At 46.9% G+C, this 25407-nt stretch overlaps 1 protein-coding gene across 1 annotated transcript in view; it reads left to right on the top strand.

Annotated features, from left to right (window-relative positions):
* The window catches only part of LOC119180856 (autophagy-related protein 101), a 48758-nt gene extending 27150 nt beyond the window's left edge, over positions 1-21608 (top strand). The window contains exons 6-7 of the mRNA XM_037431995.2: positions 9138-9304; positions 21421-21608. Coding sequence (XP_037287892.1) covers positions 9138-9304; positions 21421-21507 — 254 coding nt within the window. The 3' untranslated portion in view covers positions 21508-21608. The remainder of the gene's footprint in view (positions 1-9137; positions 9305-21420) is intronic.
* The last annotated feature ends 3799 nt before the right edge of the window (positions 21609-25407 follow it).

The following is a 25407-nucleotide window of genomic DNA, read 5'->3' as shown; positions in this document are numbered from 1 at the left end:
ATGGTACGTGGGAAGCGTCAGTAGAGGATTTTCGGCCATCATTGGTATTGCAGCTTCACCTCTATAAGCTGCAATATCTAGTTTTCCTGCTGCGGTCGTCCAGAGAAGCTCGGCGAGGAAAAGCGCCGAGGTGGCGGAGAGCGGGATTGGCGATGTAGCGGCGACGGGGAGCGAGAACTGCGGCGACCGGACGAAGGGGCGTCAGGGTAGCGGCGACCGGGCAAAGGGGCATCAGTGGAAGGCTCGTAAGATGACGACGAATAGAAATTGAAGGGTGCGGCGACTGAACGTCGAGGGGTCGTCGGATGCATGAGCGCCGAGGTAGAGAAAGTCCGACGTGGTTGGTTTAACTAACGGCGGCGGCAATAGCGAGAAACGTGCCCAGGCTGGTGGCAGGAAAAACAAATAGGCCGGTCGTTGGGTGTTCGCCATTCCGAAGGGTTACGGAAGGGCATTGTTGGAGGTGAACGGCGAGCGTGTCCTCGGGAGTAGGACGGGGCTTCAGGGCGAGTCAAGGGACATGCTGATGGAAGTCCGAGATTCGCAAACTCCTGCCTCACCACAGCTTGTATTAACGCCACTGACGGCTGTTGTTGGTCAGAGGCGAGCGTTGCGAAAACGGGTGGTTCAAGAGGAGCCGGACAGGCGGCTTCGATTTCCCGACGAACAATGCGTGTGACATTGTCATACATGGGGGACTGGCGGGCGGCTTCACACGATGAGGTCGCGGCCGTGTTGGGCAGCCGGGTGAATCGCTGAGTAATACGGCGGCTCTTGGCTTCTTCGAACCGCCGGCACTCTTTAATGATGGCGTCGACGGTGGCAACGTTGTTGTAAACTAGAAGATTAAATGCGTCGTCTGCTATGCCTTTCAGCACATGGGCCACTTTCTCCGACTCACTCATGTGCTCGTCAATCTGGCGGCATAGGGCGATGACGTCGTGGATGTACGCGACATACGACTCCGTCGACGTCTGTGCACGAGCCGCCAGTTGATTCCGCGCTGTGATCTGCCGCCCAACGGTGTCGCCAAAAAGGTCGCGGATCTTCTCTTTTAAAGGAGTCCCAGCTCGTAATCTCCGCTTCGTGCGTCTCGAACCACACTCGCGGTGGGCCATCGAGGTAAAAAAGCACATTGGCAAGCATAAGAGTCGGGTCCCACCTATAGCTTGCGCTGACCCGTTCGTACCGGTTGATCCATTTGTCGACGTCAACGCCATCCTGACCGGAAAATATACCGGGATCACGAGCAGGTGGTAGAACGACGTATGTAGAAGTCACGGTAGGGGCAGGTGGCGAAGACGATGGTTGTTCAACCTGTGACATGGTTGGACCTATGATGATGCGGCCGTTGCGGAGCTTCGTGATGAAGACGGGGAAGTACCCAGCACGTCCACCAAAAAGATGTTACGTGAAAATGACACGAGGCGTGTCTATTTAAAATCTGTATTTAAACTGATGCATATGGCGTCGGTTAAGATGGAAGCAGCACGCTCAACCAACAGACCACTTCCACGTTGTCGTCTTCTGACTGCTGATACGTCAGCTACGTAGCAATATGTATATATATATATATATATATATATATATTGCTACGGTATGAGCCGGGCTGTAGTATGTGCTGGGTAGGTAGAAGAGGAAGACGATGTTGTCTGGTGCGGCCTGAGGACTCCATCTTTACAGCGACTGTCGAACTTCATCCTCACCCTGTAAATAAATCCACCTATCCTTTGATTCAACTGTAACAGTTTTGTGGTGGAGGCGCTGGGTAATCAACCAAGTAACACGACGCTTCAAGCGCCTGATCTACGACGAAGCCGCCGCCTTGCTGGACTGCCCCCGTTACCACTGGTAGCTGAGATGTCTCACGGGGAAGAAGGAAACCGGATCCCCGCAGCTGCAGACCTTCTACCAGTCCCAGCAGCACCGCTAGTGCGGGTTCGCGTGCGACTGGTCCCTGGTTGCGTCAGGATCTGATAGTGCCTCGCACATTCGGTGGCAAATCTGGCGAGGACGTGGACGCCTGGCTCACACACTACAAACGGGTGAGCAAATGCTACCAGTGGGACGCGGCGACCCAGCTGACCAATGTAGTATTTTTCTTAACAGACACAGCACTCGTGTGGTACGAGAACCACGAAGATGCCCTCACGTCATGGGATTGTTTCGTTTCCGAAATAAGAGCGTGTTTCGGAGACTCCGTAGCTAAGAGAAAGCAGGCCGAACAAACGTTACTGCAGAGAGCTTAGATCCTAGGAGAGACGTGCACGACCTATGTCGAGGCAATCTTGAAGCTCTGCAAGATTGTCAACCCTTCTATGTCAGAGGAAGACAAAGTTGGCCACCTATTGAAGGGCATCGCCGAAGACATGTATTAGTTCCTCATCAGCAAAGACAACCTTGCTACAGTAACCGACGTCATAAGCCACTGTCACTCATTCGAGACCCTGAAGATGCGACGTATCACCCCCAAGTTCGGTCGCCTACCGAATGTAACCACCGTGGCAAGTGTTGACGAATACATGCCGCTTGATCTCGCGTCGACAATACGGCAGATCGTTCGAGAAGAGCTCACTCGACACGCTCGCCCGACGCCGTACGTAGCTTTACCCGCACCGCCTCCCTCTCGCCCTCTCGTGTCAATAGCCGCAGCAGGCATCGGTGACTGCAACTGCAGGCCACCCTCACCACCGAGGTCACAGCGCAATAACTACCTGCTGCCGAGGTACGAAGACTGCTTCAGTTACCCCCATCAGCCAGCCAACACCTATTACGACCCGAAGGAATATTTACCTGTACCACCACCACGTTAGCGCAATGCCTTCCAGGAGTACAATGCATGCCGCCAAGCCCCTGTGTGCTACCGTTGCGGTATCGCCGGGCATATAGCTCGGTTCTGTCGTCCACAGAGAGAGCCGACATCCGGATATCATTCCCCATCAGAGTTTCTGCCAGCGGACACTGGTCACAACAACGGTACTTGGCCGGCCTATTCCAGGAGTACCTCACGGCGGAGAAATCACCACGACAGTTCTCCCGCTTCTGACCATAGTTTGACGCCTCCATCTGGCCGACTGCATCGTTCCCCTTCGTCGGGACGACGCCTGTCATCACCGCCGCTGCCGCCGGGAAACTAGCCAGCGCGACCGATGGAGGTGAGGTCGCACAACAGGATTTGCCTCAGATGCCTCTGCCAGTTATAATGTCCAAGAACAAGGTACGTGTGGAAATAGATGGCTTTTGTACAAGTGCTTTGGTGGACACTGGTGCTACGATATCAGTTATGAGTCTTTCTTTAAAAAGTCGCATTGGCCGCAAAGTTATGTTTTCTTGGGGCGAATCAACAAGGTTTCATGGTGTTGGTGGGGAAGTACTTCATCCTGTCGGAGTTTGTGCCATAATGTCTTATTGGCAGGAAATGTGTTCCCAACAGAGTTTCTTGTGCTGCAACGTTGTACCCACGATGTGATTCTCGGTCTTGACTTTCTGCAAGGATGTGGCGCTTTCATCGACTGTGGAAGCGGGTGAACTTTCAGTCAGCGGTGACATTGTTCCTACCCTCGTCAATGAGGCGCCGCAGGCCGCGAAGGACGCTCTGATTGTTTCCGATGAGCTGACAGTGCCGCCATGGTCAATGAGGTCAGTTGCGGTGTTCGCCCCAGAATGTGCCACATCTTTTGACGCCATCGTTGAACCTGCCATCGTTCAATGTGCTAAGAAAGGTATACTCGTCCCTCGTTGTTTGGTATCTGTTGATGAAGGAGCAGCCTTTCTGTGGGCACTGAACTGTTCCCCAATGCCGCTTATGCTCCCTCGAGGAATGAAGCTTGGCGTCTTCGATGATTCCACTGAAGGTTCTGTAGCAGTCGTTAACAACGATGAAAGCGAGAAAGGTACAGTCTCTGGCAAGCGCAGTTGCTCTTACGAGTCCCAGATCCTAAGCATGATTAGCACCACTTTGCGGTCACACGAGCAGCAGACGTTACGCCATCTCTTGAGGCGACATGCTTCTGTGTTTGACTTTTGCCAAGATGAGAAGCCACTACCTTTACGATGTTCTCGTGCTCACCATAGGATTGACACTAGCACTGCCCATCCGATCCGACAAAAGCTTTACCGAGTGTCGTCATCAGAACGAAAAGTTATTGCCGACCAGGTTCAGGAAATGCTGAAGAAGGGTGTCATTGAAGAGTCGTGTAGACCGTGGGCAGCACCGGTCATCTTGGTTAAGAAGAAAGATGGTGCCTGGCGGTTCTGGGTTAATTACAGAATATTCAACGCTGTGACCAAAAAAGATGTATATCCGCTGCCTAGGATTCACGATGTTATTGACTGCTTACACTCGGTTTCGTATTTTTCTTCAATAGACCTACAATCAGGATATTGGCAGATACCTATGCACCCTTCAGACAAGGAGAAGACCGCATTCGTGACACCTGATGGACTGTACCAATTCAATGTGATGCCGTTTGGGCTTTGCAACGCCCCCGCCACTTTTGAAAGGTTTATGGACTGTGTCCTTCGTGGTCTTAAATGGGAGGTGTGCTTATGCTACTTGGATGACGTCGTCATTTTTGGGCGTACCTTCGAAGAGCACAACGTCGGTTTAAGCCTTGTTTTAGACTGTGTCGGAAAGGCTGGCTTGATTTTGAACTCTAAGAAGTGCCGGTTTGGTAAACGACAAGTTTTACTCCTCGGTCACCTAGTTGACAAAGATGGTGTCAGGCCGGATCCCCGCAAAATCGAAGCAGTCGGCACATTCAAACCACCCCAGACACTGAAGGAACTTCGCAGCTTTTTGGGCCTATGTTCTTACTTTCGCCGCTTTGTGCCCCGATTTGCGGACGTAGTACACCCACCGACTAGCTTGTTGCGAAAAAACAGCCCATTTGAATGGACACCTGATTGTGATGCCGCATTTTCTGAACTGAAACTTCTACTGACATCTGAGCCTATTCCCCGTCATTTCGATCCTTCTGCTCCTACAGAAGTGCACAGTGACACAAGTGGAATTGGCATCGGAGGTGTGCTTGTTCAGCGCCATGATAATGCAGAGCATGTTGTTGCTTATACGAGTCGATCTCTAAGCAAGGCTGAAATGAATTATACGGTGACAGAGCAAGAATGTTTAGCGGCTGTATTCGCCATTCAGAAGTTTCAATGTTACCTCTACGATCGTCCATTCACGATTGTGACAGACCATCATTCATTATGTTGGCTTGTTACTCTTCGAGACCCTTCTGGCGGCCTTGCTTGATGGGCTTCATGCCTTCAAGAATTTGACTTCAGCATTTCGTACAGAAGTGGATGATGTCATTCGGATGCTGATCGTCTTTCTCGCCTGCCTATGACCAGGACGGAGGACAGTGCAGATACCTTCGACGTCTGTTTTTCTGCGGTCTCTCACACGTTTCCTCACGCCAATATCTTCAAACGAGAACAATTGAATAATTTATCTTTAGACCCTTTGTTCGTTTACGCTCGAAATCTCAAAGGCAGTGGTTGCTTTCGCATTCGTGATGGACTGTTGTGCAAAACGAATTACTCAGCAACCTGCGCAGCTTATTTACTGGTTGTACTTCAAAGTCTTCGATGCGACGTTTTCCGTACTATGCACGATGATCCAACGTCAGGACACCTTGGGTTCATTCGCACCCTGCATCGAGTGCAGCAGCTTTTTTAGTGGCCTCGAATGCGAGATTTTACGAAACAATACGTCTCGAGCTGCGAGAACTGCCAGCGTCACAAACGACCTACCAGTGCGCCGCACGGCCTTCTTCACCCCGTAGAACCGCCTACTACGCCTTTCGAGCAAGTGGGCATCGACCTATTGGGCCCGTTATCGCGATCTTCGAACAACAACCGCTGGATAATAGTGCGCGTCGACCACCTTACCAGATACACCGAAACCGCTGCGATGCCATCTTCTACAGCTGATGGCGTCGCTGCCTTTTTGTTACGCTCCGTTCTTCTTCGCCATGGTCCACCTCAAGTAATCATCAGTGACCGTGGTCGCCAATTCATCGCGGACGCTGTGGAAGAATTCCTTCGCCTCTGTACTTCACAGTTCAGACATTCGACACCATACTATCCCCAGACGAATGGTCTTGTAGAACGCACCAATCGAACTCTTACTAACATGCTCGCTATGTACGTTGCATCCAATCACAAAAACTGGGATGAGATCTTACCATTTATTACTTACGCATACAATACAGCGAAGCACGAGACTACGGACTTCACGCCCTTCTACCTGCTCTACGCTCGATCACCACGCAGCTCCCTTGATACAATCCTCCCATTTAAGCTCCATACCGATGAGTCCGTGGCTGAAACATTGTGCCGGGCTGAAGAAGCCCGCCAAATCGCTCGCTTGCACACACTGGCATCACAAGATCGCTCCAAGCAATGGTACGATCGACGCCATGATGCCATTTCATTCTGCAAAAGTGAATTCGTGTGGTTGTGGACCCCCCAACGAAAACCTGGTTTATGTCAGAAGTTTTTACCACAGTACACAGGCCCCTACGTCATTGTAGATCGCTTGACTGACTTGACGTACGTTGTGGCACGCTTGACGACACCTTCTCGTCGGTCAAATCGAACGCAGTTGGTGCACGTGGCTCGCCTCAAGAGGTTTCATCCCTCCAGTGACTTAAACTCGCCCAGCGGTCTTCGTCTGTGAACCAGGGATTGCTACGGTATGAGCCGGGCTGTATTATGTGCCGGGTAGGTAGAATAAGAAGACGACGTTGTCTGTGCGGCCTGAGGACTCCATCTTTACCGCGACTGCCGAGCTTCATCCTCACCCTGTAAATAAATCCACCTATCCTTTTATTCAACCATAACAACATATATATATATATATATATATATATATATATATACGGACCTGCAGGTTAAAGGATTGAGTTCTGGCCGTGGTGGCTCCATTTATTTGAAAGAGAAATGTTGGAGGTTTGCATTCTTAGAGTGGGCGTGCTTCAAAGAACACTAGGTAGCAGAAACTTGTGGGGCTCTCCGCTACAGTGACTCTCATGACCATATTATGCAAAGAAACGAGAAATGGTGCGAACCACAAGACAAAGACAGATGACACAAGTGCTGCTAACATGTACCAATCGGCTCAAATAAGCACTGTAATGAGCACAAATGATGCTGTGGTTTTGGGATGTAAAACCACAACAGTTATTATTATTATTATTATTATTATTATTATTATTATTATTCACATTGAAACCAATTCAGGTTTTGTATAAATTTATTTACTGAATGCTTTCAGCTCCCAAATGTGCTTGTACTAATTTTAAGTTGGAGGAAGTTGCTGAGGCTCAGGTGATGCTTTGTACTTTGTTCACCAAGTGAGTGATACTTGTAGGACACATTGTTGTTGCCTGAATGATCTTTCTGTATCAACAGAGTTGATTGACAATGGAAGGCATAACAAAGCACTGGAAGAAAGTGTTAGATTCAGTTGAGCAAAGACTGGCTTCCAGCGGGCATCTTGCTTGTGTGTGGCATCACATGATTTTTAAACATCTTGTAAATAGTTAACTAAAACCTTGATTTAACAGAGAGGGATATAATTAATTAGGGATTATAATGAAGTAAATAAATATTCTTGCAATAGATACAGAGTTAGCGTTATAGCTGTATGTATAGAGAATTTTCGTATATAACATACTAATTTTTTTGTAAGATGCAACTTGGCTATACAATTAATGTTTGATTTCCTGGACCCTCAACGGACCGCGAAAACGTCCGGAAAAATGGGCAGTCCGGTCAACTGAATGCAAGTGAGAACACACTTTTTAATAGGTATATTTCGCTGAAGGAGAGGGTCACGGCAGGGGTACAGGGTTTTCATTGCAATTCAGCAGATGCATCGTTTAGTTGGCTCTGAAAAGAGCCGAAAGAAAGAAGGAAAAGAAAAAAATTCAATGTCGCTGGCGCTATCGCATTTGTAACAGGCAGAGGCAACTAGCAACCTGATGTGAATCATCAAGTCAAACAGCCTTAGAAAGACAACCAAGATCACGCAGCAGCAGATAGTCGACGCTGATATGAAAATTCAGGATATGCAATGAGGCATCGCATGTGTTGCATAATAAGTGTTCCCTGTCTTTGCTACCTGAGTAACAGTTTGCATCTTGTGCCATACTGAAAGTGATTATCTACGCAACTATGACACTATGATTGAAATTTGTCTAGAAAGAAACTCATTGCAGCTATGTTTTTTATGTCAGCTCTAGCGATTTCACCCTTTGCTGACAAATTTTAATTATTGCAAGCCTCCATCCTCGGCTGAATATGTGTTAACATGGGTTCCTAACAGACATTGTGGTCTTTGTAAGCTCACATACATACCTGAAAAAACCTTGAAAACCGCCGAATTTTCGCCATGTAAACGAGCACGAACCCTGTTGAACAAGAACCTACAACTTCTGATTAACATGCAAGCGGCTAGCTGCACTCCTTCCTATTCATCTTCGTGTTGCTCACGTGTGCATGTTTACGAATTGTCATCTTTGGCACGTAATGCAAGTGCCAAATTGGTAACACACCAACACACTCATACCTAGCAGTCTGATAAGCTGCATGAACTGAGTCAACATCAGTGGGTAGCCAAGAAGCACACAGTTGTTAGAGTCATGGTGACTGAAAGTGGACACTGTTTCAAGAGTGTGTTGACGTACGTACACCACATGAGATTGAGAGGGGCATTGATTGAGTAGGGTAAAGCAGCCTTTGGAGAGGAGAACAACTAACAGAGGCTGGTGAAGCAGAGAGCAAAATGAGCAATCGCTGCATTTTGATCTATAAACCCGTGAACTCTGCTGGCACCGTTTCGAGAAATTTTCACGGCGACTTGTTTGTTGTAGATTGTGCACATCTACAATACCACAACTAAATTTAGACCTCTGGATTGTATATAAGGGCCCTTTAAGATGTGAAGCACTAACTTGCTTTTCGGTTGGTTTTGTTGAGTGACATCTGCATTATTTCTGCAACATAGCAAAAGTCATGGGGGTGCAGGATAATGATCCCCATTTTGACCCCTTATGCCCTAGAGCAAATTTGAGTCAGCTTTGTTGTCCTTAGCATTGTTGCCAGGTGCAGCGCAATTGCATTTGCAGAGCGTCAGCGGCAGCGTGCCCAGCTGGGTGAGCAGCTGGCTGAGAAGGTGATTGCAGTGGCAGCCTCCATCAACCGGCACCAGTACCTGCCCCGGGTGCCCAGTGAGCCTGACGTGGAGCTCGTGTTTGACACCCGCTTCTCAGACGTCCAGCCGTATCATTTCAAGGCACGTACTGCTCCGTGTAGCTTTCCAAAAGCAGAAGTGTTTTAGATGCGAAGCAGCTTATGGCAGAATTCAATCTAGTGTGCATGACCGCCCTTCACTGTGTACATGCAACCGCCGGCCCAAGCACTGCCAGAATGGCTCACGCGCTAGCGCGATCAAGCCTGCGTCAAGGAGCTGGGCAAGATACTGTGGCCTTTCTCCCTTACACTCACTTGGCAATCATGGGATGGCATCGAGGAACGAGATTCTGCAGAAGCGCGATGAACCAACACGTATCCTGGTCCAAACGCTTTGGCATGCGCTAGCGCGTTCAGACCTGCGTAAATGGCTGTGTAAGAGATGCAGTGTGCGTCCCCCAGTGCTGCTTCGCATTGCCTCATGGTCCTTTTTAGTGGGAGATGATGTAATTTTTTTCTTTTGTTTTGGTCAGCTGCAAACAATATTCACAATTTCGCAGGCAAGTGGCACCCTTAAAATTTTCATGGTGGAGGAATTTCAGCGCGTGGGGAAGTTGGAAAATGTGGTCGTTCCAAGTTGGCACATTTTGTCTTGATGTAGATGCACAGCACACCAAAATGCACAACAGATTATAAGGATGACAACACACGTAGTGCTATGCATGCCTCGGTTCTCTTTCATGCATATAAGAACTTACTTATCAACAGTAACAATCAAACCAATTTCCTCTTTCTCGATTTCACCAAAGCTTTTGATACTGTCCTTCATGGTTGTTCAATCTCCAAAATGTCGTGTCTCCGTATCAATTCATTAGCACTGTCTTGAATACGCAACTTCTTGTCATCCCGTCAGCAATACAGTCGAGCCCACATATAACAGCCCCACTTAAAACGAACTTTCGCTTAAAACGAACAATATCCGCTTGACCGTGGAAATATACATTGGTTCAATGGCACAAAATTGCACTTACATCGAACGTCTCCGAGCGCCGCTGATCGGTTACAGCGAACGGAGTCAGTGGTCTGCTAACTTCTCGGGAAACCAGTTTCGACCACCGATCAGGCATCGGCGAGGTGCCCATACATTCTTATTGTTAAATGCCGACCCTGCCTCCGCGCCCCTCTAGTTGCCACTCTCCCCGACCGCTTTTTGTTATGCACCCCTCCGTCCTTTGTCCCCCTGCTACTCTGAGCACCCCGCATCGACAGACGACGCCCGTCTTTTCACACTGCCACCAATCTTTTGAAGACCGGTCGGCCATCTACCTTGTTTTGATGGCTGGTACTGTCGTTGGCGTCGCCGGCCTGAAGTGACCAGACCATTTGCCAACATCGTCGGCCACCGACTGTATCCGATAGTCTGCGTGTAGTGCACGTGCGTATGCTACCCCACCAACTCTGGTAATTTGCGATTTGTTTCGTGTTTAGGACTTGTTTTCGCTCACTTTGCACTCAACTCAGCATGCCTTCCGCGCGCGTGCACCGCGAAAGTGCGAAAACGGCTGTTAATTTGCGCGAAACGAATCGCGAAATATTGAAGTTCGTGAGGCCACACAAACCTGCCGGCACAACGAAACGATTTTTCGACCACGGCCGCCGATTCTTCGAACATTGCCACACGCACCGATTCAGGCGGTCATGCACTCTTTCCAAGTTTTTCTACGTGCGAGTTTCCCGGACCTTTCAAGCAAGCTACCCAACCTGCCTCCTTCTTGTGTGTTTTGGTTTTCAAGGTCGCCCTCCCGCCGCATCCTCCCCTCTCTTTATCGCAACTCCTTGCCCTTCTCTCGCAAGTCTGCTGTCCTCTCTCGATCACAACCCCTTCGCCCGTCTCCACCGCTCCACGACGCCCGCCACGCTGGCTCGAATTAGTTTCCTTTTCTGACTGGAAACACGCCCAGAGCTGTTCCACGCGTGTGCGCGTCTTGCTCGCTCTTGGTGTGCGTGTGTGGTCATGATGGCCGACAGCGGGACTAGCACACTTTTTCGTGCCACTAACAAAACGTAGAAAATATGACCGCTTGGCTTGAGCGTAATCCGCGCTCCGCAACGCGGAGCGCTTGCTCATAGCTGTTGATCACCTGGCAGCCAACTTGCCGCTTCGAGCGTCCCGGTATTCAGCTGTGGAGATGGTGAATATTTCGTGGGCGGCGGTGAGGGCTACATGTACGCGAAACTGTTTTCGCGAGGCCGGCTTCGTCGACGTCAGGCCCGATTCCGAGCGCGAACAGGATCACTGCGGCGGCGATTTGTGGCGGCGCTTCGGCGACTCCGACCGGGGAGAGTGGGTGGGACATCTGTTGCCATGGTTTAATTACGACCGATCATGATGCCGACACTGCGGAACTGTGCACGGATTAGGGCATAGTGAATGAAGTACGTGGCGAGAGTGATTTGGAGGAATCGGATTGCGAGAACGACGAAACTTTGGAGCCAGTGCCTCATGCAGCTGATGCCACGGGCCTCGGCGAATGAGCATCCTGCTGTTTTAAATGTGCTCGAGACCGGCCTTATCGCTTCTGTTCTTCGAAACACGTGCATCACAAACTTTTTGGGGCAAAAAAAGTTTGTGTTTTCACTCGCAACTTTCTTTAAAAAAAAAACTCAATAAACAATTGTATCGGGCCAGTTGGTAAGGATCCATCTTGCTAGGAAGCGCAGCCACTATAACAAAGAACACACAACACAAGCGCTTAACTTCAACTAAACGTTTATTACAAACGTCAGAGTATATAAAGGGGAAGAAAAGAAAAAAAGAAAAAGAGCAAAGTGAATAAAAAAGATAAAAATGGTAGACAACAAAAAAACACACGTGCCAGTCCCGTACATCGCTATCCGTTATTGTCTATCACCCCATCCAAAAAACATAGTTCTTTCCGCGTGAGCGAGATAGAGGGTGCACTAACACAATCAAAATCATCGCGTGTCATTTCAGCCGCTTCTACTATCAAACGGGTTAACAAATCTCTGTCTCGATACAGCACGCACGTGTTATCAAAATAAGGCACACAACCGCACTCCTTACAGTGGATCGCCAAGTGACCATCAGTACCCTTCTGCACTTTATTGTGGTGCTCCTTTAGCCTTTCATTGATGCATCTTTCGGTTGTTCCCACATAAACAAGACCACATGACAAGGGAACTCTGTAAACAACAGACTGTGCACACTCAACAAATTTGTTGCGATGCTTAATTTGGCAACCTTTCTTTTCTTTTGAAACAGGACAAGTTTGGCGACATATTCTGGACAGTTTTTCAGGAGCAGACATAACCACTCGGACGCCCACCTTATTACCAATCTTTTTAAGATTGTGTGCCACACTATGGATATAGGGGACAACAGTCGTTTTACGCTGCTGCAGGGAAGTGTTAATACGCTGCCTACTTTGTTTCTTTAGGTCCCTATGTAGCGATTCAGCGACGCTTATAACCATTCGTTGCGGGTAGCCTGCTGCCTTCAGACGCAAAACCTGTTGCTCAAAGCTCTTCTGCATGAGGTGAAAACATGACTTCTTCAACGAATTAAAAAGGCACATTCGCGCAACAGACCTCTTCACTACTTTGGTATGGGCAGAAGAGAAAGGCAACAATGGCTTTTTGCTCCTGGGCTCATAAAGCCAGCAAACGTGGTCATCTTGAAATTGCAACGACAGATCTAGGAACCTGAGCGTATCACCATAGGGCATTTCATGTGTAAGTTTCAGAGGCTGGCAAACTGTCTCAAATACTTCAAGTGTCAAAACAGCGAGGAGTGCATACTTGAGCATAGTGCAGTGACCTTTCAGAACACTTGTGGTATGTCAGTGAGAGGTTTTCTAGAGTTACTGGCTTTGTATTTAACGTCCACATTCGTAAATTGGAATGGGAACACCTATATCCAAAAACAGGGTATTTGTATTGGTTCCGCTATTGCACCCGTCCTTAGTGATATTTTCATGGCCCACTTAGATCGATTAATTGATGATAGGTTGTCGGGAACTAAGGTTTTAAAGATCTTCAGGTTTGTGGATGATTATTTGGTTTTTTTGAAGTGTGATGCCAAAGAGTTTCAAAGTGCTGCTGTTTTGACACTTGAAGTATTTGAGACAGTTTGCCAGCCTCTGAAACTTACACATGAAATGCCCTATGGTGATACGCTCAGGTTCCTAGATCTGTCGTTGCAATTTCAAGATGACCACGTTTGCTGGCTTTATGAGCCCAGGAGCAAAAAGCCATTGTTGCCTTTCTCTTCTGCCCATACCAAAGTAGTGAAGAGGTCTGTTGCGCGAATGTGCCTTTTTAATTCGTTGAAGAAGTCATGTTTTCACCTCATGCAGAAGAGCTTTGAGCAACAGGTTTTGCGTCTGAAGGCAGCAGGCTACCCGCAACGAATGGTTATAAGCGTCGCTGAATCGCTACATAGGGACCTAAAGAAACAAAGTAGGCAGCGTATTAACACTTCCCTGCAACAGCGTAAAACGGCTGTTGTCCCCTATATCCATAGTGTGGCACACAATCTTAAAAAGATTGGTAATAAGGTGGGCGTCCGAGTGGTTATGTCTGCTCCTGAAAAACTGTCCAGAATATGTCGCCAAACTTGTCCTGTTTCAAAAGAAAAGAAAGGTTGCCAAATTAAGCATCGCAATAAATTTGTTGAGTGTGCACAGTCTGTTGTTTACAGAGTTCCCTTGTCATGTGGTCTTGTTTATGTGGGAACAACCGAAAGATGCATCAATGAAAGGCTAAAGGAGCACCACAATAAAGTGCAGAAGGGTACTGATGGTCACTTGGCGATCCACTGTAAGGAGCGCGGTTGTGTGCCTTATTTTGATAACACGTGCGTGCTGTATTGAGACAGAGATTTGTTAACCCGTTTGATAGTAGAAGCGGCTGAAATGACACGCGATGATTTTGATTGTGTTAGTGCACCCTCTATCTCGCTCACGCGGAAAGAACTATGTTTTTTGGATGGGGTGATAGACAACAACAGATAGCGATGTACGGGACTGGCACGTGTGTTTTTTTGTTGTCTACCATTTTTATCTTTTTTATTCACTTTGCTCTTTTTCTTTTTTTCTTTTCTTCCCCTTTATATACTCTGACGTTTGTAATAAACGTTTAGTTGAAGTTAAGCGCTTGTGTTGTGTGTTCTTTGTTATAGTGGCTGCGCTTCCTAGCAAGATGGTTTCTTTAAAAGCTGCGTTTCATTTACTACAAACTTCGAGATGCCGCCTCACGCTCAGGTTCGTTATAAGTGGGCTTGACTACACACAGTGGTTAACGACACTTCATCTAACATTTACGACGTCGCATCTGGTGTTCCCTAGGGCAGTGTACTGGGTCTATTACTCTTTTTAATATACATTAACAACTTGCGCACTTACCTTTCGTCCTCAACTAGGTTGTTTTCGAATTATTGCGTAATCTACCGCAATCTACTGACGATCATTTTGCTCTCCAAAATGACCTTAATCTAACCTACAGGTGGTGCGAAACTTGGCAGATGTCTCTTAATAATTTTAAATGCAAGTTAATCTTGTTCACTAGAAAGTGCAACTTATCCATTTCCTATACTATTGATAACACTGTTGTTTCAGCCACACCATCGTACAAATATCTCGGTGTTTACCTTTCATCAGACTTATCTCTAACTACGCAGATAGCAGCTGTCTCTTCAAAAGACTCCCAGTCTTTTGGCTATCTGCGCAAAAGCTTGCGCAACTTTCCTTCTATCGTACATGCATTATCATATCTATCTTACGTTCATCCACAATTACAGTACGCATCATCCACATGGTCACCGCATCAAGATTACCTAAGTTTGTACTTTGGAAGCCATCCAGAATAGGGCAGCGAGATTCGTAGCTGGTAGCTACGACTATCATTCAAGCATCACCCTAATAAAAGAAGACCTTGCATTCATGTCACCTGATATATCTACAGGTACATCTACAGTAACAAATGCTATTGTTTGCCGCTTCATGTCCTTCTGTGCACTGTGCAACGCATTTACAACGCACATAGTTTCGTGCCCATTCATGGTCACACCCTGGCGTTTAACTCATTGCCATTGCCTCGAGCCATAGCACATTGGGACGGCCTTCCAGATCACATCGTATCCATCAGTAATCATGAATCTTTTAGGGGCAAAGCTCCTTAAAGTGTGGGTCTGTCTATTGTCAGCGTATGTATGTAGCCACCTCTAGTTTAGTTCTTGCATTGTTTACTAGATGGCATGGCTACCCCTAGTTTAGTTCTTCGATTGTTTACTATATGGCGGGGAGCAATGTAATAAAATTCGTTCGCTGTTGGTGTGCGCTTGGAGTTGCCCGATGGATAAGGCTGCAGAGCGGCGAGTGCGCAAGGCCGCGGCAGCGCGTGCTCGATGCGATGTGCGAGACCGCGAGGCAGAAGCGCTCCGTGAAGTTGCGGGACGCCGCTGCCAAGATCCCGGCATTCAAGAACGAGAGGCCCAAGCGTCACGGCAACGGCGCGAGGACCCTGCCGTACATATACACACACAGTGTTTGTCACGTCTTTCTTGATGATGTAGTGGGCGAACTTTCACTGAACAGTCACGGTTTTACCGATGATTTCCCCTCAAGAGCTTCGCCCACTCATCCACATTCACCCCGTGGATATGCTGTGAATTTTTGTGATAACCTTATTTTGTTGCATTTTACTATTGCATACTGTATAAACCGGACTAAAGCTTGAGTGGGAATGTAGGTTGCCGAAGAAAAAAAAAAGGAAAATAAACCCAAAAACTGCCGGACCACATTTATTCGTGAATTGGGCGCACCGCACCCCGATCGTCGGAGCTCCCCTCTACCACCATCACAACTGCTCCCATTCATCCGACGAAGCACCACTGTCTTCTGAAGACGAGAGATTGTCGCTGGCCGCCTCCCACAGTGCGTCGTCTTCAGTGCCATCCAGCGAGTTGCTGATGCAACATTTCTTGGAAGCATTTTCCACCATGGAATCCGGCAAGGAATGCCAGGCGGAAAGCACCCAGCCGCAAACAGTCGCAAGCGGGGGCCTTTGTAGGCGGCCCGTCAGTGTCTTGGGTTTGTCGCCGGACATCCACTCTACTCGGTCCTTGAACAGCTTGTTTAGCACAACGTCGAGCGGCTGGAGGGTGGACATGATACCACCTGGTATCACGGCGAGGTCCGTTTTCCCGTCGCCGAGTGCGCATTTCACTGCGTCGGTTAAGCGGCCACAAAACGCATCCAACACCAGCATGCTGCGAAGACGCAGCAGTGCACCTGGCCAACGGTTCCACACCATTCGTATCCATTCGAGCATCATGGCCTCGCCCATGTATCCTTTTTTGTTGACGCGAACAACAACACCGGACGGGTACGCTTCCTTTGGCATTGTCTTGCGTTTGAAAATGATGAAGGGCGGAAGCTTTCAACCATCTGCCGTGCATGTCAGCATGACGGTGAAGCGCGAGTGCTCGTTGCCAGTGGACAACAGCTTCACATCCTTGGCGCCGCGCTGCGTGATCGTGGTCGACGAAGACATGTCAAACCACACGGGGGTCTCATCGGCTTTGCAAATCTGCCCCATCATGTAGTCGTTCTGCTCCCGAAGCCAGTTCACGAAGTGCTGAAAGTTTACGAGCTTGTCCTCGAACTCCTCCGGCAACTTTTGACCGATGGATGTGCGCCGGCCTGAGAAAAAATTTTTTGCGTCGCATAAATCGACGCACCCAAGAGTTTGGTGCACGAAACTCTTCTCTGGTGAGCCCAGCTTCTCGAGTGAGTTCTACGGCTTTTTTGCGGATGGTATCCACGGTCATTGGCAGCGAGCGCGCACAAACCTCCCGCACAAAGTCCACTAGATTATCCTCCAGCTGCGGATGAACGGCACTTCGTCCACGAAATGACATTTTTCAAGGATTGCACATCTGCAGCTTCCATTTTTGCGCCCTCTAATAGCACACGCTTTTTTCTGATACATCAAAGCGGCGCTGAGCAGCTATATTCCTGTTCGCTTCTACGAACTCAACAGCACCTAGTTTAAACGCAGATGAGTACTGCCTCCTCGCACCGCTACTCATATTCAGTGAACGAAAAAAAAAAAGACCACTAAAAATGCAGGACAATGTCAGGCGGAGCGAAAACTCAGAACAGATTGGAAGCAAATCACGAACACAAAGAAAACAGACGAAGAAAAAAAAACAGCCTGCGATTAGGTTTGGATGCGAATATGGCCGCGTCCAGCTTGTCAAGCATATGCAAGCCACATGTTGCCAGACAGCAGCGTACTTTCGGCTAGACACCGCTATATAAGCAAGGAGGATGCATAAAACTTGCTGGAGTGGAAGCCGCCTATGCACCGCTGCGGGAGAGAGTGAAGCCGCGCCGAGCGTGCGGCGGCCATATTGCCAGTGGCAGAAAAGAGCCGAGCGCTTCAAATTTATGCTTCATCGCGCTGCGGGTGAAGTGACTCGTGTGTTTATTGAGCATTGAAAACAAGTAATTCTGGTTGTAAATGTTTATTGCGACTTGTACGCAGCCAAGTGGCATGTAGAGAACTCAATTAAAGTGCATATGCAATAAATAGCGATGCCTATAAGCAAACACATCATCGAAAACATAAGTGCCCTACTGGTAGTTGAAAATTATTGCCCTTGTCAAAAGTGGTCCCACCTTACTTTTGACCGATTTTCGTTTTTTTTTTCCTTCGTCATGTGTTGTATCCTCACTTTTACGTATTGTTCGGCAATTTGCCTGCACAAACTGTAAACCAGATTATCAAGCGTATCAAAGTCTAGGACGTGTTGCTCTAGTTTATGGAACCAGTTTTACTCGGAGGAAGCTCATAGAACTTTCAGGATGAGCTGTTTTGCTCTTGACCTCACCGTTGTGATGGAATCACATTCGGCCTGTAGCCGCCTCAGTCCTCGACTTCTTTACAGGGGCTAATGACATCTCGCGACAGTGAAACAAGACCACCTCGCCTCTTACATTTAATTAAAGGTATCAGCTCATCTGAGTGCATGGCTGCTATGCACTCTTCACAGGTAGTTGCAGTTCGACCTGTCGAACAATGAAGCCTGCTATGTATGGCACCACGGAACCGACAAAAGCAGAAAAGCTTTCGGGCCGTAGTCAATGCGATGCGTATTTTCGTGGTCATCAGGCTGCAGGACTGGGGCCTTGCGCATGTCAGTGAGATTGCTTCTTGGATCTACCATGACTGCAGGAGTCGCCGCGTTCAATACGGAGAGAACATCTTGGGAGCAGTGTCCAGAACTTGAAGACGTGACTTCCGTCTAAACCAATAGACGCTTGTATGCAGCCATAAACTGCAAAGCTGTTGGGTTGTTGTTATGACCACATCATCCACGTATTGATTCAAAGAAGTTTTCGGCATAGTCTTGACTGAGTTTGTGTGTCAGTAAGTATTTCAGCTGACCCTGGCTGACAAGTCTGTCAAACATTCTTTCCGTGCTTGCCATGCATATCCAAAAACCAATGAATCCGTTTTTTTTTTCAGTCCTTCTTTCACTGCCGGATCTCTCAGCCCGTTTATGTATGCTCGAGTCTCTGCAAAAAACGACTTCCAGAATGCTGCGTTCCCCTGCCAAAGGGGCGCTTTGAACGACCTTGCCAGCGGGTTCCTGGAGTTTAAGATGTCAAACAAGCGATCAAAAGTTCTAATATACGTAGATCCTGTGCTGGCACCCTTGAATTGCGGCAGCTTTAGCTTTCGTTCGCAGAAGTCCAAAGCGTCGGCAATTGAGGCACTCGATCAGTTGTACACAGCATATCATACTTTCATTTTCTTGCTTTTCCCATTGGACGTAAACTTTCGTAACTTTGTTTCCGAGCCACAACCCTTCTTCACGTTGAAGTGCCTTCAATGTCACTTCATAACCCACTTTCACATGCTTCCCTTCAATGTCAAAGAGGTGGTCAAAGCACTCTGGCGCGAAGTGCACAGAACGAAGTGATCTCAGTCTTTCGCATTCTACTTCTCACGGCGAACGGCCCACTCCCAGAGGCTCCGCGTTACGGGATCTTTAGGAAACCTGTGAAACAAATCCGGACTGTTATGTTTTGCACGCTTAGATCGCGTCAGCTATAACTCCCTTTAGTAGCGAGCGCGGAATGGCTATGCCGAAGCCGTTTTCGTGTACGTACCGGTGGAATGTGAGGCCACAACCTTTTTTCAACCTGTTGGCACATTCGTAAACGACGCAAGAGGCAACCATTGTAAACCATTTGTTTTTACATGCCGACAAGGTGAAACAAGAACGGACGAAATCAGCAGCTCGCGAGGGCGCTGAGCACGCTTTTTGCCACTGGCAAGATGGCGGCGGCTGGCTTCACTCTCACAGCGCCCCTTCCACTCCAGCAAGTTTTATGTATCCTCCTTGTATATAAGACGATGGGCGACTTTAGCTTATTATTTTATTGAAAATATCTCCACTTATATTCCGGTTTATACGGTAACTTTGTTGCACCTTGTTGTTTATCATTTGTTTGTTATTGTTTTTTATTTTATTTTTACTTTTTGTCTGTATTTTTTTCGCAATGTATAAACTGATGCCTTCCTTACTCAATGCCCTTTAATGAAACTGTAAGGCATTTTGAATAAATAAAATATAAGAAAAGCTGCTGTCAATAACCATGTAACAAAAGTGGACTCATGACCCTAGTTCTATAATGCATCTTCACTCTACAAGGACTAGCTCCAAATTACACTTCCCCTAAAGCCATATCCGAGACCTTCATTTTAAACAACTAGTTCTAGTTTTCTAGAAACTTCTACAGCCGAAAGCATGAAAGTTGCTGTTTCAGTGATCAGACATGGAATTAGCACATTGCTTAGTAATAGTACTGTTTTACCAACAGCTACTAGCTTGAAAGACGATGGCTCCTGCCTTTGTACGTATAGTACATTCTCAATAATATGAACTCAAGATGATCTCAGTATTTTGTTGAAATTATTAAAATGATAAATTATCAAAATTCTCATAACTGTGACTCTGGGCAACATACCAACTAGTGTTGTGATTTTCATTGTTTCCCAGTGCCGCAGCAACGTCATATACAGCCTTGCATGAATGCCAGTAAGGTTTTTAGACATAAGCGATTATACTGGTATTATGCAACGCGCGTACACAAGTGCAAATAGGAGATGAAATTTGTTCATTTATTCATTCTGCCAATCCTAAGAAGAGGCTATAGCAGGGAGGGCAAGCAAATACAATTATACATAATAAAATCAGCAAAAAAAGTGACACTATGAAAACCAGGCAAACACTGCAATGTCGAATGTACACATTCGAAAACCAAGATACATAAAGTATAAAATATGTATAATAATAGAGTGAATTTGAGTATGTATTGTGTTCCTTGACAGCTTGTTGCCCCTTCCCATTCTTAGAATGCTTTTCCACATTACACTAGTATACTGCAACAAAAATGACATTAGGAAGTATTCCTCATGCAATAGACCAAGGTTAGGTTGCCTCTCCCCCAGCCCCTTTTCCAAGTCAGCATGCAACTGTTGGTGCGTGCATTTCGGCCAGTTCAGTCATTAAGTAGCCAGGCGGGGGCTTTATGTGCCACTGTTTGTGACTTAAAACTATGAGTATTTAACTAGAATCAATGGTCGAAATTTTCAGAGCCCTTTACTACAGCGTCTCTCATAATCATATGGTGGTTTTAAGACGTTAAATCCCATATATCAATCAATCAACTAGAATCAAGAAATGCAGCAGATATTACTAGGCATGCACAAGCAAAAAAGTTAGAATTCACCGAATTTTCACCACGGGGCACTTTGAATTAGGCAGCTTTAAAATACATGATGAAAATAGTCGGTTGGCCAGAAATTTTGCGTTTGTGTATATTATCAGATTTTCATTTATTGTGGGTCTACTGCACAATGCCCTGAACGCATATTTCATGTTGAGTTGACAGATAGCACAAGAACTGTTCACTCACTGGAGCAGCCCTGTTTCCTTATGCCACCATTTTGCAGAGTTACGTAATATTGGCTCCAAGAGAGTTAGCTTCCAACCATACTTCATAGAACATTTCAAATTGTTGCCATCGCAATTACTGCTTCGTCTTTGGAGCTAGATTATGACTTTGTTTCTTTTAAAAAGTAAACTTAGCCAATCGTCATGTCAACTCTTTGTGGCACACGCAGGTGGGCTACCACACATCCGGACCCTGCAACAACCCATCAATGGGCAGCACTGTGCGGAAACTGCTCAAGGACACCCTGGCCTTCTGAAGATTGGCCACTAGACGATCACATTTGGCGCATGTACATATGCGGCACACTGCCTATTTGTTTCTAAGCTCAATGGAATAAACCTTTTGTTTTTTTTCGTACGTACCTAAGTGTATTGTCCTACTTGAAGACATTTGTCTACAAGAGCTTCATTAAGCTTGTTGATCACTCACTTATTCATATGTACACACAGTGTAGCATTTGTAGTAGAGTATAGCAGATCTGCGCATAAGCAATATATATATTAGCAGTTTAATTTGGAACAGTTGACATTTATAAGTGAGCACAAGCGAATAAGAAAAAAAAGTAAAAGTAACGGAAGAAACAAATGCCAGAAGTAAATTGCTCTGCGCCAACTAACTGCCGTGCGGTCACATCCCCAAACTGAAGAAACTAGGAGCCCTTACTTTCAAATATTTGTTTGTACCTGTAAGAGGCAAAGAACAGTCACTATAGAATAAGCCATTCCGAAGTTTAAGCTGAGTGAAACATTGGGCAAGTTAGCGCATTGCTTTACAAAGGGCTTGGGGTGCAACTAACAAGGAAGAAAAGTGAGAGAAGACAGCCCAGAGAAACAGCCTTTTAAATAGTATGTTTTTCTTACAACACCCCAATACTATATATATATTTTCATAAGCGCACACACATTCCGAATGCGGCTTAACAACACTGGTGGCACACAGCTAGCTGTAGTGCTTGTCGGGGTGATGGTGCAGCAGGATTTGTTTATGTAACAAAAGTCTTATTGCTAGCTTCAACAGCTTGGCTGATGAAATACTGGTTCCAGAATTCTATAACATTGTGGTGCTTCGAAATGCATGCACACCTTTCATTAAAAAAAAAGAAGTGGCAGTTTCGATATGGAGGGAGCAGCTTCACAGTGACTTAGACCTTCAGTAGGCTGTGCCTGACGAAGGGTTAATTCACAAGAAGACATTAACTCCTTACATTATTGCAGCAGCTTTTGTCGTCTGCCGTCAGTTGTGCGTAAATAATGACGAGTGCAAAAATTGTCCTGCAGTTTAGGTTGCACGCAGGGCGCTGAGTTCACAACCCAGAGAACTGCGTTGACTCATTATGACAATGCCCGCTGCAGTGGGGCTGACTTCCAGATGCTGCTCGTAAAAAATAAACTTTAAAATATATCTAAAATTGTTTATACCTGTTTCTTGAATGCAGTATCTGGAGAGCGTTAACATTGCATGCCAAGGAAACGAGAAACGGTCGTTTTGCGATGCCTCACAATCCAACAGTGATTTTTAATGAATGCACAAATAAGAGGGTCACTAAAGAAAAAAATTATTTTTCTCGTATTTTTGAATTGCCCTTTCACAATACCAACAAATTGGTAAGCCTGAAAATGCGCAGAAAAAAAGTGCGCACGACGACAAGGCCATGTGCTCATCTTGTAAGAATCGAGAGCACCTTCCCCCGTGGCGTCTCGTTCCGTTCCTGCTAGGGCACGCCCCGATCCCACTTTGGTGCCAGGTATGCGGAGTTAGATTTACACGAGAAGCCTTAACCATACGAATCGACCGGGAAAGGACGCGACGTTATCCACTGCCCGCACAAACACGCTACAGCCGGGTTCGTCGACTCTCCGACACAGCGCAAAAATGGCACTTGAGGCAGTTTGTCAATAAACACAGGTTTGCTAACCCAAGATGCAGCACAGTGCGGCAATCACGAAATCGCGGCGCTTCAGGAAAAACCTGCAAGACCGATAGAGTATACACCTGCCTGCGGCGTTATGGTTACCACATAAAGAGGGAAACACCGAAACGCAAACGAGAAATCTTCCGTGAAAACGAGCGTTGCTTCCTCGTTTCAGGTGTGCGAGCGAGTGCCAGTCAGCTGGGAGCTCGAAGTAGAGAGGGGGCTGTCACTAGCAGCCTATTAATTCGGGACTGATGTGTCGTCCTATCTTTACCCTAGCAAGCAACCCGTTGTTGGGAAGCTGTCGGGCAGGCACCCTTTTTGGAAAGCTTGCCATGCCAAGGGGCACTCCTGTCCACTCCAACGTAGAGTTACTGTATATGCTACCTTTATGCCTTTAGGTAAAGGTAGCATATGCAATAACTCTACTTTCAGATAGATTACTTCTGTGTCAACGGTGTGCCATTCGTGGCGGAAAGGCACCACATATATGACACTTACCTGGCTTAGGTGCTTGCGCGAGGCCTCGGGCTGCCTCACTTATGTTGACCTTGCAGCGGTACAACTTGGTTGTGCACTACCGGAAAGAGAGTTCGAACATCGTGGCTCACACCTTGACACGAGCCCCGGCATCTGACGCTTCGGTCCACCACTCCAGAGAGCAATCTCACCTGTAGTAGACTACGAAGCCTCCAGCCTTAGTGGGGCGCAAGGGGCAAACCCCGACAGCTAAGTCACTGTCAAGCATACCGCCTTGAGAGAGGATGCATACCTGGTAAGTTCTGTAACTTTCGACGGTACCTATATCTTCAACAGAGAGGACCTGTACACAAGGCACAGCCGGACGATATATGTTTTGTCAGCAAATTATTGATGGGCTCAAACAGCTGACAGCTCTGAATTAGAGCGTAGCAGTGAACCCGCCTAGTGCAAATGCACAGCTAGTATTGCTGTATCGAGAGCGCCTTCCATCTTGGCAGCTCGTTCCCTGCTGACACTGTGCCAGCTTCGCACGGCTTTTCTTTGCTGTGTCAGAGAGTCGACTAACTAGGCCGTAGCGTCCTTGTGTGCGACGGCAGTGGAGAATGACGATCGCGTTCCTTCCGAATCGCTTCGTAGGGTAAGCTTCCTGTGCATAACCAATCTCCACAATCGTCAGCATTACCATCAGCCTGTTTACACCAGCCTGTTACCATCAGCTTATGTTTACAGTCAAGTTACAGTGTACTAGAAGGGGGCGGTGAAATGAACGAGGCGGCTGCGTCACATCTCGGCTGATTCTCCGGCAGGTGACAGTAGTGGTGGCGCTGTTGTCTCATGGTATTGAAGATCTCAGGAGCGTCTGCATTGGGAGCGCGCACGCCGTAGCCTGTAAAAGCATGTAATTGCCCGTTTTTAGCACGCTTATTGCGTTTCTGAGCGCTTATCAGTAAACGCACCTGCGACGCACCATGGTGCACGAGTGAAAATACAGGCATGCCAAAATTGCGTGGATACATTCACTGTTTCAAGAGCCTGTCGACCCACACAAAAAAAAGTCAAATGGAATTTGCACGGATCTGCCTGGCTTCTCACTCAAGCAGCACTTTGAGCTGCGTTACATCATAACTTGCTATTGGCGAAGAGAGGAGAAGTATCAAAACCGCGATGAAATCATGCGCTCGTTTTGTCAGCAGTCTCGATCTACGATATCCAGAGCACAGTGTTCCTCATATAAGCCTACATGCGCCCAATTGTTTCACGAGAAACACGAGTATAAGTAACGTTGTTAGAACATTTATATCAGAGATGACTTGGTTTTATCATGCCAGTTTTGCATAAGTAAACAATTATTGCTTTCTGAAAGGCTTATTGCATATCGAACATATTAAAAACAACACACAAACATATTAAAAAGTGCCAATTGTATATATAGCCCGTCTGTTAATCTGCGTAAATGCATAGTAACAAGTTGTCATTCTGTATCGACAGCTTTAATTGTGCTGCTTTCCAAATATTCTATTTGCATAATGCCATTCGAAGCCAGCAAATTTAAGACAATGTTTTCTATTATAAGTGCAGTTCAATTATGAAGTGTCAAAAGTGTAGGCAGGCAGTTCTGCATCTTGTTTTGGGGAATTCAACTTGCATATGTACACAGTAAGTACGTGCACGCATGCACACACATGTGCCACACACACACACATTATATATATATATATATATAATATATATATATATATATATTGTTGCGAACGACGGACC

Source organism: Rhipicephalus microplus, unplaced genomic scaffold, assembly GCF_043290135.1.
Source record: "Rhipicephalus microplus isolate Deutch F79 unplaced genomic scaffold, USDA_Rmic scaffold_20, whole genome shotgun sequence".
NCBI classification, from domain to species: Eukaryota; Metazoa; Arthropoda; class Arachnida; order Ixodida; family Ixodidae; genus Rhipicephalus; species Rhipicephalus microplus.
Note: the sequence above shows the minus strand (reverse complement) of the source record. Positions and strands in the feature narration are given on the sequence as shown.